Source organism: Zonotrichia leucophrys, chromosome 1A (assembly GCF_028769735.1).
Source record: "Zonotrichia leucophrys gambelii isolate GWCS_2022_RI chromosome 1A, RI_Zleu_2.0, whole genome shotgun sequence".
NCBI classification, from domain to species: Eukaryota; Metazoa; Chordata; class Aves; order Passeriformes; family Passerellidae; genus Zonotrichia; species Zonotrichia leucophrys.
The window spans coordinates 57,778,212-57,791,817 of NC_088170.1; the positions used below are offsets into that span (position 1 = coordinate 57,778,212).

General features: G+C 44.3%; 2 protein-coding genes across 2 annotated transcripts in view; one reads left to right on the top strand and one right to left on the bottom strand.

The window, feature by feature from the left end:
- Positions 1–4,706: 4,706 nt before the first annotated feature.
- LOC135458542 (splicing factor 3B subunit 2-like) lies at positions 4,707–6,444 on the bottom strand. Its single transcript, XM_064733752.1, is given in 4 exon segments — positions 4,707–4,939; positions 4,942–5,477; positions 5,479–5,555; positions 6,388–6,444. Coding segments are annotated over 4 exon segments (903 nt in total).
- Positions 6,445–10,816: 4,372 nt separating this feature from the next.
- The window catches only part of LAMB4 (laminin subunit beta 4), a 41,110-nt gene continuing 38,320 nt past the window's right edge, over positions 10,817–13,606 (top strand). The window contains exons 1-2 of the mRNA XM_064702828.1: positions 10,817–10,882; positions 12,107–12,264. Of these exons, the coding sequence (XP_064558898.1) occupies positions 10,849–10,882; positions 12,107–12,264 (192 nt within the window). The 5' untranslated portion in view covers positions 10,817–10,848. The remainder of the gene's footprint in view (positions 10,883–12,106; positions 12,265–13,606) is intronic.

Genomic DNA, 13,606 nt, shown 5'->3' on the forward strand with positions numbered 1-13,606 from the left:
TGCCCTCGGCCAATGAGGAGGATCCACGCTCCAGGAACCGGGAGGAGGCGAAGGGAGCCCGGGCCGCCCTCGGCCCCGCCCGGCACGGCCCGGGGCACGCCCGCTGCCCGCTCTCCGCGGCTGAGGCGCCGTGTGCCGGCCCGGAGCCGGAGGGAGCGGGGGTGCAGTGCGGTACCGCGGGTGGTCACTGCCGCGGGGTTTACTCACGGGCTGCCATGTTCTTCCTCTGTCTAGCTGCTGTCAATAAAAATAAGCTGTTGATGGAAGTCTTGGTCTCTCTAATCTATAATATCAGTTTTCCTACTCAACCCGACTTCTGGTCTTCTGAGAGATCCTTTTTTAAATTATCCTAGTAAAGATTTCTTGTCATAGGGTCTCAGAAGAACAGTCCTGCTCACTGAAAGGAGGACGATGTTAAAACTCCTGAGGCAACCTGAAGTAATCTCATTCCCCATTTTGTAAACAGAATGGCTTTGTTCTTCATAGTGGCCACTGTTTTCATACATAATTACTTACCGCTATAATTTTTCTAAGATAAATAATCCTAATTCTTATATTGAATATTATATTCAATATAAGGATATAATATATAATATTCACAGATATATTCTTATATTGAATATATCTGTGACTTAGCTAACGTTCAAGATGCAATTATGCATTGCATATATACAGCATATAAATATATATTGCGTATATATATTGCAGCAAATACAGCTGTTTCACGAAGCTCATGGGGAGCTCACAAGTCAGCTGAGGTAAGAACTGTGTTGTGTTACAGTGAAGTACTGTGAAAGCTGTGGTTGAAAAATGTTACAGTGTAATCTTCCTGGGTTTTTTGTCCTTTTTCTAAGAGTTTAAATTGTTAGGTGCAGACAGATAACCCACTCGAAGTTGTGTCTTTCATTCAGCAGAGATTTGCTGTATGCTGTTGATAGATTGTATGGTATCTGGGGGAGGAAAAGAGCATTGCAGACTGAATTGAATTCCTGTCCAGATTAAAAATGTCAGGTTGTAATAAAACCTGATCTTTCATTACTTGGCTATTTTTAGTAATTAGATCATGATTACAAAACAGAAATGTTTTGATAATTCATTAAGTTACATAAAAACACTAATCCTTCCACGTAATGTTCTTGAATTGTCTAAATATAGCACAAGGCCATGAGGAGACAAAGACACACTAGCATATGTTGTGACCTTCAATATTTCTTTTATTTTAATGTTCTATTTTCTGTTCTTTGGAACACAGTTTTCCTGGAAAAAAACACATGACCATTAATAAATAGGTTTCTGAAAATTTCTTGGAAGCTGTATTCACAAATATACTATATTTTACTGCTTTGCTACAAGCTTGTTCAGTCCCAGCATAAACTTATTATTGAAAAATATCACTAGTCTTAAAAACATGTATGGTAAGAGGTATTTGGCCTTCTCCAGGGTTAGCTGGTTGAGAATGGTGTTAGCTGGCATAGTGGAAGGACAAGAACCATTTGCCTTGATAGAGGGAAGACACTGCTATTTGTTAACTGCATTAAAGACATTAAAGTCTTTCTTGGGGCTTGGGAGAGGTCTGGATAAGCCGTATGTGAGGTGATAGTGGTACTGGGATATTCATAAATAGTATGATATGGTCTTACTAGTATTTTATCAAAAAAATCACGTTGTTGTGACACTTGTGGTGTTAGAATTATATGCCTATAACGTGATGCTTAATCAGCAGAAATCAGCATATTTCCCCCAAGTTATTGGAAACTCTGTGTAGTATGCACATTTATCTGTTTGGGCTCTGTAAGTGTCGTAGACAGGTAAGATTTTTTGAAAGGCCTTATGAAATCAGGCCTCACTCTGCTAAAATTGCCAAAGCTGGCCTGTCATTTCTTCTAAGTGCAGCTAACAAGCCATTTGCAAGTTCCCATGTGAAGCTATGTTGAGAATGAGAAGTTTGTTTAACACAGCAATCTATTCTGAGGATGAAAAACAAATACACCTGTGTGAATAAGATTTGTCTCATGGGAACCCACAAAGGAAAAATGTGAACATATCTCGAGAGAGAAAATTTCATAGCATATATAATAGTCCTTAGTAACCAATGAACTGAGTTTCACTGTATTGCTGACCAATTAGGTTGAACACAGTGCCTTCTGATATTTCCTATAAACATGAGCTTTGTGAATAAAGAATTGGCTTACTGCATGAAGAAAATGGAGTCTTGGTTGATTTCTTCCCACATATGGTGACCCTGAAGATGTGATCAAAGCAAGACAAACAGCCTGTCGTGAAAGAAGAAGATGAAATGAGCCAAGCTGACCACAGGACTGGGCAGCACAACAAGACTTAGAGACAGAATATAGTTAGAGACAGAATATATATAGAATACAGATATAAAGTTATCAAAGGAAGATTGCAAAGGCAGTCGCAAACAGCCTGCAGTGAGATGAGACACAGCAGACAAACACAACCATCGGCAGCATCACTGGCGGCAGGATCAGCGGGAAAAGAAATTCAAGCAGCGAATGTACAAAGTAGCAAAAGGCTAAGGCTACAGTCAACTTCAGGATCAGCACAGAACAAGCAAAGACAAGAGACAGCTGGTGAAGAGGAACCTGGGCAGTGAGTGCTCAGACCGCAGATGGTGCGGAACGCATAGAAGCAAACACAACTTCCAGGAGAAAGTGTGCACCCTGTGAGAGCAAAATTGCAGTCAGAGAAGGCAAATGTCATCCCCCTCACATTTGTGGGGAGAATATGCAGCTGAAAAAGTCAGGGAAAGTGAGGCAGCCTAAGAGTGAATAGTTGTCCTGGTTTGAAAGACAGGGGTCTGCTAGGGAGGGCAGGAGTCTCCCTCGGAATGGAGAATGTAAACCACCTCCCTCCAAATTATTAAATTTTGAAATTAAGGGGCTCTCAGGCAAAGATATGGGAATAGCAATAACAGTTCTTTATTAGTATGTATAACAAAGCAAACAAAGAACAGCAGCTACAGCATTAATCATGAACAGAACCCAGAACCCCCTCCTGGCCTTTCTGGCCGTGGCACTTTCCTTGTCGGTGCAGTTGCGGGCACGGCCAGCAGGGGCGCCGCTGGCTCCCGGTGGGCAGGGCAGGTGCGGTGCTTCCCCCGTGCCTGCAGGGGGCGCTGTGGCGCGGGCTCGGGCAGCGCATGGTAATGGCGGCTGGGCCCAGAGGAGAAGGGATGGAGGAGAGGCTTCTCTAAACAAACCGTGGGGCAGCCGGTCCCAGTGCCCCAGCAGGACTCTCGGAAGCAGCAAGATGGACTGGCAACAATGAGCAGGAATCCTGGGGTTACAGCGGTGGCAGCGAATTCCTTTCTCCAAGCCGCAGGTCCAATTGTCCTCTTCCAAAGCCCAGAGAGAGAGACTCCCCAACTCCTCAGCCCCTGTCTTTTGTGTGCCCCTATTCTTGTGGTATCCTTGTCCCACCGTTAGAGAAACTCCCAAAAATCAGGGGAACTCCCCCTCCTGCCATCTCAACCACCCAGCCATCAGTGCTTCTTAATGGGAAAAATGGGAAAAAATTCCCCAAGTAACAAGGAAAGAAAAATCCAAACCCAACAATGGTCGAGAACTAGAAAATACATTGTGTCTGTTAAGGTGTGGGGAAACAAGCTGCAGAATAGAACTGTGATGTGGAAATGGCACGCAGGAACGTCAACTGCATGGAAACTTACATGACACAGAAAGAAAGCCAAACTGTGCACAAACTGGCCAAACTGTGAGTTAAAAGAGGCAAAATATGTTGGGAACAGGAAAGTATGATAAGTATATGCTGATACTTTTGTTACTGTGTTTTGTGGTCCTGGGGCTGGTCCCCATTCAGCAAATGGAGTTAGTGGAGCCCAAGGTCACACTCAGTTGCAGGGCCTTTCTAGTGTTTTCTGCATTTGTCTTTTTGTGTTTTTCCCCTTACGGTGTGCAGTTTATAGGGTTTGTTTGTTATTGCCTTTTCCCCTCCTCTTTTTCAACCACAAATGTTTTAACGGGGATAACAGACGTGCATCAGCACAGGACAGTGCCGTGATGGGTCCACATGGCTTCCATCGCCACCACTGCCCAGTTGTTCCAGAGTTAAGAATCTAATCCCTACTGATGGGATATGGTACAGCGGGCTCAGTTCATGGCCACAGGACGGTGCCGTGGAGTTTTCCCTTCCCTACTTGGTGGCAGTGGTGGCAATGGGGCAGCTCACTCCCCCCCTTTTTGGTGCAGTTCCTGCCCGTCACTTGGGACCAGCTGATCTATGTTTAATTGCTGTTCATCTAATTGACCTGTTGTAGATATGGGGTGACACAGCAGGGCTCCCTTCACCCTGCCCAGGCTTGGCTGCTCCAGCTCTGCTTTTTTTGGGGTGGTGTTTTTGGGCTTTTTTTGTTTGGTTTTTGGTTTTGATTTTTGGTTTTGTTTTGTTTTTTTTTTTTTTTTTTGTCGTTGTTGTTTTTGGTTTTTTTTGTGGTGGGGATGCCACCTTTTATTTTCAAAACAATGGGGACAGGCTGGGGACAAGGACAGGGGACAGGGATGGGGGACAGTGCAACCAAATTGTCTCCAAAACCTGGACCATGGCCCCAGGTGACAGAAGGGGTGATGTCCCCTGATCCCAGTGTGGCACCAGCCCCCCCTGCGGGGTGACAGAGGGCAGTGCAGGGGGGTGACAGAGAAGTGACACCAAGGGGACAGCGGTGGCATCTAAAACTTGAACTCCTTGTACTTCTTGCCCCCGCCACGGGCATCCTGGGACTGCGCCTTCCTTTTCTTCAGCTTCTTGGCGGTGTGCTCAGCCACCATGTCACTGAAGTCCTCCTTCTCCACCCGCGCCTGCTGCTCCCGCATGTGCTCCTCATACTTCTGAGTCATGGCTGTGGAGTCCGGCTTCAGCTCCTCAGGGGCCAGCGCCACCTCCACGCCCTGTGCCACACCACTGCAGACATGTCATAGATGTGGGTGGAGCCCATCATGGCCGTGCCCATGGTCTCTGTGCGTTTTTCAGGGACCACTGTGAACAGCTGGAGGGTCTCACTCCCATCCATAGCCTCCTCGATTTTCTTTTTGTGGAGCTTGATCACCTCCGGTGTCTCCATCCCGGCTGGCACTGAGGAGAAGCCCCCTGGGGTAATCAACCCACTGTCAGCGGGGGTGATGAACCCTGTCTGGTTGGGTTTCTCTTCATTGCTCTCCTCCTCCTCCTCTTCCTCCTCCTCCTCAGATTCCTCATCCGATGGCTCCAGCGCTCCCCAGGGTGTGCGGTCGATCTCCTCCTCCTCCTTCATCTGGAACTTGGTGGTCTTGGTGCCGAACACGTCCCCATAGAGCAGCTTCCCCGTCTCGTCCACGAGGGGCTTCCCCCATCCCCCAGCATGGTACCCAAAAGAGCAGCCCTGGGGGATGGGGGCGTTGAGCCCCAGGATTTTGAGGCTGGGGTATGAGGGGGATGGTCCGTAGCGCTACATGGCGATCAGCCGGGGGGGGCACCTTGTGGGCATTCGGCCCCATGGGCATGCCCAGCGCGATCCACAGCTCGTCCGAGAGGACACCCGGCTGCTACAGCTTCTGGGTTTTGCAGTCTCGGGGTCCTGGCCCCAGCTGAGGTCTCTGCTTAGGGCGAGGGGCAGCAAAGGGTCTCAGCGTCTCTGCAGGCTCTGTACTTTGTTCCTCACCTCCAGACATCACTTTGATCGCTTAATTCTGTGTTGGCTCGTTGTTTTGGGGGTCTTTTTGTAAGTGTGGTGGGGGTCCTCTCTCGTTGCATTCTGGATCTGATGTTATCTGCATGTACTCCCTTGTCTCTTCCTGAGAAGGGCCATCAACCTGGCTGTAGGCAGGGCGGTACTGATACAAAAAGGGGAATTCTCAACAATAGAGGGTTAACGACCGACACTTAACCGGTGGTTACAACATGCAGCTAACAAAGAACTCTCCTGGGCCAGCAATCAGCTCCCAACTCAACTTGTAACTCTGCAACCCTTTTTTTTTAAAAAAAAAAAAATAGTAGCTCTTTTTCTACTCATATAGCTTGACTAGCACTTTTAAAATCACAATGGTATTTTAGAATAAATACACTGTCTTCTTCTTTGTTGTGCTTCAGGAATGTTATTCACCAGTTTAGTACTCCTGCTAAAGCCACACTGCTGCTTCTCTCTCACTCCCCTCTAATTGGAGGCACAAAAGGCAAGGCTCACTGGTTGAGATAAGAGCAATTTACTAGAAACAGCAATGAGATAAGAAAGCCAACAGGAACAGCAACAGAGGTATACAAAGGAGGGAGTGATTCACCTGCAGAAATGCTCAGCATGTACTCCTTGACAAATGAACAATGCTGGACGGATTCCCCCAGCCATATTTATTCCACTGAAGGAAGGACAGTCCTCACCTCCTGCCCCTGGCAACCACCTGAGCTGGTGTTGAATAGTATCAGGATCCTGGCCATGTTCCCTCCCAGATACTGCAAAAGATTAACCTGTCCTGGCTGAAACCAGCACAGTCTTTAGTGCTGATTACTACTATCAATGCTGTGCCTGCCAGGGAGATAATATTTGAGTTGAAGCTAAGTTTCTTGTTTGTGGTGGAAAAATCAAAGCCTTCTAACTTGCACAATAAAGGTGAAGGGCACTGTGGGGTGCTGTGACTGTAAGAAAAAGAGGAAACTTCTCATAAATTACAGATAGACTTTACATCCTTTTGAATTGTGAAAAAGCTCTTTAAAAATATTTATTAAATACAAGTTTTAAAGTAGCTGTTTCCTTCAGGGTGCACAATATGGAGGAGCAGTCAGCCAGTGGGATGTGGAGTTGAGGAGGCTGAGGGGTAGGGTAGCCCTTCTCTCCTGTCACATCTGAGTTCTGTAGCCAATCTCCCTGCTGTCCTTAGCTCTCTCCTGATCAGATTTATCAGAAAAAACCCTTATCTTACCTGGTTGTAAACTTACAATTCATTCTGGTTTTATTATGTAGTGCTACATTCTGCCAGTATGCAAACCCACAAAAAGTTCAGTCTTTGCCTTTGAGAAATTCTATTTTAGGCATATGATATAGTCTTGAAGAAATGAGGACAGAAACAAAAGAGGCGAGAGAGAATGTAGGAAGATAATTTTGATTTTCAGATCATTTGATTTTGTTCAAGGTTTTGGCCATGGATGGGATTCATCTCAGTACATTTTACATTTAATCTCAGTACAGTTGCTTAAAATACAAGCATCTGTCCTAAACTAAGGAGCTGGGCTGCTCATGACCAAAGGAAAGCAGCAGATACCTCCAAAAGGAGATTTATCCCTCCCTAAAGAAGGTGATGGGATGGACTCTCCCTGTCTTTCTCCATTGACATGAAGGAAGCCCAAGTGATTTGTTTAGATTGAATACTTACTTTTCACACAGCAAGAATAGTCCTAGGCTCAAATAATTTCATTTCTTGAAAAATGTATTGAAATTTTGAAGTGGTGGCTCTACTCCTGCCCCTTCCCTCGCTGGTGGTTGGTGTCTGTGAAGGGAATACATGCTGCAGTGCTGACAATTCCCATCCTTTGTGAGTACTGAGGATATGCCTTGGGCCTAAGCAATGACAGCCCTCAGACCTGTGATGACTTGAAAAATCACACACCAGTGCTATCTAGCCTCCAGCCAGCATGGGACGAGTGATGCATTATAAATCCAGATCCTTTACCAGTGCAGAGATTAAAGAAGCAAGAAAGAAGTTTCTTAATCCCTGCCTCAAGCAGTTTAAAACCTCCTTCTTGCTTGGGGTTCTACATAAATCAGAGCAGAGGACTGGCTATATTCTGCAAATAAATCTTCCTTGATATTTACTTCTCACATAACTTCTCTGTAACAAATTCTGAATTCCCCGTGAAATATGTTAATAAAATGTCAACCAGTTTATAATTTAGTAGCATCATAGTAATAATACTTTCTTCAGTTATATGTGTCTCTTCCAGGCAACATTTGATATATTGCTTGCAGATAAAAAGTGAAATTAATATCTTAATATATCATTTAGTCTTTTTCCTAATACCAAAACCCACTAAGTGTAAACCATCTGTACAATAATTAATCATGCATAAGTGCAGACCAAATGCAGATTAAATCAGCCTGAAAAAAGTCTCTCACAAGTAATTTCCACATGCATTTGAGGAAAATAATTTCAAAAAAATTAAGTATAAGAATTATTTCCACTACAGTTAATAATTATAATAATGGCAGAAGACACTTAGTACAGAGCATTGCAATAGTATTAAAGAACACACCTTTCATTTTTTCCAAAAGAATAGGAAGAACCAAAGGACCAAGGCAGTGATTAATTTATAAAACATATTTTGCTCCTGTAGAAAACCTTCTGTTTAAGGATGTGTGATGATGACTATCATCACTATCATGAATTGAGCCTTACAAACAGTCAGAGAACTGATAACAAATATGTCACCTCTAAAATTGTGTATCAAGGCAACCTGCCATTCTGAAAACTGGAATCACAGTGCCACATGTTTCAACAGACACCAGAGAACAGTGGCCAGTTCTGACGTGAGCTGTTGGACACTATTTCAGAGCTGCTCCATCACCGTATTGCCTGTGACTGTGCTGTACCCCACACGTCAGTGCTGTCCTGTGCTTGCTGCTGGGGACAGTTACAGGCAAAACTCGTGCTGAAATGCAAAGCCATGACTCAAGTTGTCCTGTTGTCTTCAGCTTTAAATTGAGAAAAGCATGGTGCTCACACTGAAGATCCAGAGTTTGAATTATTTCAGATTTGGCTCAGTATGTCCACACAAGTGCAATCACAGCTGTCTGGCAGGCATGTTTACAGTCACCTCAGAACCCCAAACAGCCCTTCAGACCATTCACACTCCTGCTGTGTGAATCCGTTTTAGCCATGATCAGATAATCCAGGGCCACTAGACTTCTGATGCTAACTAGTTATAAAGACTTTGATATTTGATTTCAAACCAGACCAACTGAACAGATGTTTAATTAAACAACAGACAAGGTGTTGTTTGTCAGCACTTTAAGAATCCCAGCCTTCTGTTTTCACTTGCATGAACTTTTTCTGCCATGAACTTAACCTGTCACAATTGTCTTTCAGTGAATATATTTGCTGATGCCAGAAGCAGAAGGAGTTCACAAATCAAGCTTTTGACAGGTTGCAGGCTGGGTCTCATTCTCACCTACACCTTGGTGCCTCAGGGGACGTGCTGTCTTCTCCAGCTGAAGTGCACAGGTATGCCTTTGCTTGCTTCCCTCACTCAGCTCTGCTCATTCCCAGCTGAGACACAGGGCTGCCTGGAACCCAGGTAAGACCTCTTCAGTATTTAATTTTCCTGTTAAGCATGAACCAAAATTTGTTGGGGTTTTTCTAGCCCTTGTTTGTCCATTAAAGGGAGTGAGGTTTAGAGAGTATCACTTGTGTTACACATCACAGTGTTAGGGTAGGGATTGGATGTGTAACTGCCAAGATTGCTCACCATGGGCACCTGTTTTTCACTGCAGTGCTCTGGCAGTGGTTGCAGCTTAAATCATCTCTGAGTCTGTTCATTATTCTGACAGAGTATAAAATTTGAAGTCCAGCACAGAGGGAAAATATTTGCTCAGTTTTGCTTCGGACAGTTGATCTTTGGCCAGATCTCTGTAGCCAGGCACAGCTGCATGGATGCTCAGCAGCATCATCTCCCTGTCACATGCCAGGCTCTCTGTGGTTGTGGCAGGTGAGAGCAGCTGCAGCAGCATGAAAGCCTGGTGACCCTTGCTAGCTTTTCTGCCTGAAGTACTCATCTAGGTACAGCCTGAAGTGGTTGCTGAAGTGCTTATCTGGGTACAGCTGTTGTGTTGTGTGCTGCATAAAGCTGGGTGCACCAAGCCCACATGGAGTCTGTAACACCTGAAGTGCTTTTGTTTATGTTCCCACTTCTCTGGGGGTGTGTTTCATTTAAGCTCACCTAGTACAGTGATGGCTGTGTGAGGAACAAGAACATAGCTGGGAACTGGTTCTTGGCCATGCTCATACAGGGATGTCCCAGCAGCTGGAACTGTTTCAGGGTGCACCAGCCTCACTGGTTCCTACAGGTGGAGAAAGGTGGAAGTTGCAAAGATGGGGGCAGGTTTGGTTTGGGAGTTCTACTTGGTAGCAGGGTGTTGGATTGCCTTTTATACCCATGGCTGCCTTTTGTTTTTCCAACAGTTTTGTGTTGGCAAGTCTCACTTTCTTCCAGTACATAGGAAGAGGAAGGATGTCATAATGTCACAATCAATCTCTCTTGGACTTGTGCTGAGTTTCACCTGTACAATTTTTTTGCACTGATGCTGACATTGCCTGGTTTTCTTCACTAAACATTAAGATGCACTTATTCTGACAAATAGGTTTCTGACAAAATTCATAGCACCTGACATCCGGCACTTCTCAGTGGCATCTCTGACTATCTTTTAAATTAATGAAAACAAACTAGAATCTCCAGAGAAAGAGCTAGATCTCTGCAAACAGCCTTGCAGAATCCACTTGGAATTGTGGTGGTTTTTAAAAATTTGATTCCTGCAGTATTTCAGCTGATAGCATTCTGGTTATATTTTATACTAAGTGTAAATATGTTTTCAAGGTCTTCTCTGGAAGCCTTTGTGAAGTGCTTCTCTGCTTTCATTCCAGTTTCAGTGCTGAAGCTTGCATCATGAGATTTTTTTTTCTCCAACTAAATCAAAGCCAGGGTTTCCTTTTAGTCTTTATATTCTTATTGCATCTCTGTCACTTCACTAAAGGCTGGTTCTGGGTACACCTGTGTGCCCTGGTGAGCGAGGGCACCAAGTGATGGACCAGTTTTTCTCTTGCAGCAGTACCAGTCAGAGTTTGATGGGGAGGCATGAGGCTGGGGCTGGCCATCCTGTTACACCTCAGTAAGTACAGATGCTACAGTGACTCAGGCCAATTTTGATATATTATCATATGATTTACACACCTTTCCAAGATTTTGTTGAAGCACTTCTTTTAAGGAAATGCTATTGAGAAACACTTGACAGTGAATCCTTATTCCCCACTCTCCTGCCAGTGAGGGACCTATGACTTATGATATCTTCAAGTACAAAGAAGACACACATGTTGTAAATGAGTCTGATTCAGGTCCTGAAAGGGGCAATCAACATCTGCTAATAAATAATCAGCATGGATTTGTATAACTAAAAAGAGCAGGCTAATTAAACATAGGCACTGCTTTACATCTGAAGAGTCATGTCACTCATTATTCGAATTATAGCCTGAGCCCTAGACTGAAATTTGGTGTAAAATGCTGTATTTTTACTGTGGTAGTTGTATTTCTGGTGTTTTGTGGGATCTTCAAGTATTAGTTGTAGGGTTTTTTTAACTGCACCTTTTCTAACAAGTTGAGCCAAGTAAAGCTGAATGGATATAGCCTCCAAGGTACCCATTCCTTTGCAGAGTTTCAGGACAGAACTTGTTTAAAAGGAAAAGCCCTGTAAGGGAAGTCTTAATATAATAGGGAAGATACTGAAAGTTGTTTCAGGCTAAGCAAAGAAGTTCTGCAATTATTCAGATAATTCAGAATTACTCTTTTAATTTATTAATGACCACTTCATGGGGTCTGACAGGGTTCTGACACTGGGCTAGGGATTCATTGCAAATTAAAAGAAAATCGAGGGGGCCCCGATATCAATCCTGATCTCAATCCTGGTCTCATTTCCACCATTATAACTTGGAACACTTATTTCAACAGAAATAAGTGGAAATAATTCAAATCTGTCTCTATTCACAGAGTCAATTGAAATGCTTTTTTGTAGGATTGCTGGCAATGGGTATGTAAGGGTGGGAAGCATAATAAATTATTGCTCATGGCACATTTCTTTTCAGTAAAAATGCCAATGTGCTGAAAATTTAAGTTTTAGTATAGATTTGCAATATGCTGGCTCTATTTTTTTTTTTATTATTTTGCAGCTGGTGTGTTCATTACTGAAGTTCTTTAAAAACGTATAAGTAAGGACAAAAGGGGTACAGGCAAAGGATAATTGAGTTTTCTGCTTGTGTTGGGATTTAACTGTTTTTGTCTGGAGAATACTGCTGGCTACACAAACCAATTTAATCTTTCTTTGGTCTTCTGTTATGCTTAGTGCTGATAAGGCCCCAGCATGCACAGCATGACTGTGGGGCTGGGTCCTGCCACCCAGCCCTTGGGGACCTCCTCCAGGGCCGCAGCAAGCGACTGACAGCCTCGTCAACCTGTGGCATGAGCAGCCCTCAGAAGTACTGCATTATAGGCTACCTGGAGGTTGGTCTGCTCTTTCTTCTTTAATAAACTGAGCTCTTCTTGCTAACCATATCCTCACTCCTCCTACTAACCTTGTTCTCGTCTGTATAGGGTATTTGCCCAGACTGGGAAGTTCCTGAATAATTATCAGACAGTGTGACACTAAGTCTGGTGAGAGGCTGTGCCTCTCTGCAGCACATATGGAGGGTTTGGCAGCAAACAGCCTCCACAGGGATGTGTATCTTCTCAAGGGGGAGAAGCATCCCTGAGATACACAGGGATGGAGCATAGGGATTTCTGAAGGAGCTTTGCTCTGCAAGTCCTCTTCCCCCTCAGGTCCCAGAGGTGAAGCCCATGGTCTGTGTGTGAGAGGGGTCCCACAGGCTGCAGGGCCTTCTCCAGAGGAATGTCCATATGGTGTTGAGACCTGAGGCAGCCTGTTAAGAGAGTCACACCATACATTCTCCTCTCTTTTGATCTGAAATGAGGCCAGTGTTGCTGAGGGCAGAAAGCAGCCTCTGAAAAAGGAAGACCTAATGCTGGGGTCCAGGCTTTGGCCATGTGTGTGGGTCAGCAGATCCAAAATGTGGCTGACCAGAGGGATGCCTCTCACTCCCTGGCTGCAGTGAGGAGGGGGAACCACTGGGTATATGGAAGGTGTGCAGAAATGAGGATTCCCCTGTTGTACATCCTGGAGGACTTGGCCCAAATGAGCTAATGAATTGTCACAAATAGAAATATTGTCACTAAATAACTGCCTAGGCTGAAGAGGAAGTTAAAATACAGCTTAATTTATAAGCAATTGAAAATAATTACAGTTTATGACCTTCTAGCTTAATGTTGTGACACATTTGCAGAGTAAAGTATGGACATGGAACCAAGCACTGCTCCAAGTTGCGCATTGTATCCACAGTTTCCTGCAAAATGTAAATATCTCTTTCCTTTGCTAAAATAGCCTGAATCATCTTTCTGGTCCTAAAGCTTGATGATTGCCTTTTATTCTTGCTTTTTAGGAGGAGATCAAAAAGCAATAAAAAAATTAATATGTTCACTTGCCTGTACTTATCCTTTGAATTATGTAAATACAGACTCATGAAGAGGAGCAGCTGTTCTGCAATAATCCCTGTGATTTAATGCTGCTTCAACATATCTTGACCCCTGGTGGCTGTCTCCTGAAGAGGGTGAAAACCACAAACTGCTGCTTTGCAGAGCTTGAGAGAGAGAGACCCTTTGTCAATGTGCTCTGTTCCATCAGCTTGCCTTAAATGTGTTGTTGCACCTACAGTGCATCAGAATGCCACTTCACTTTCAATTTGCTTTCTCACCAGCACATTTTGAATTCTTTGCTGGAGGCAGACCAGGA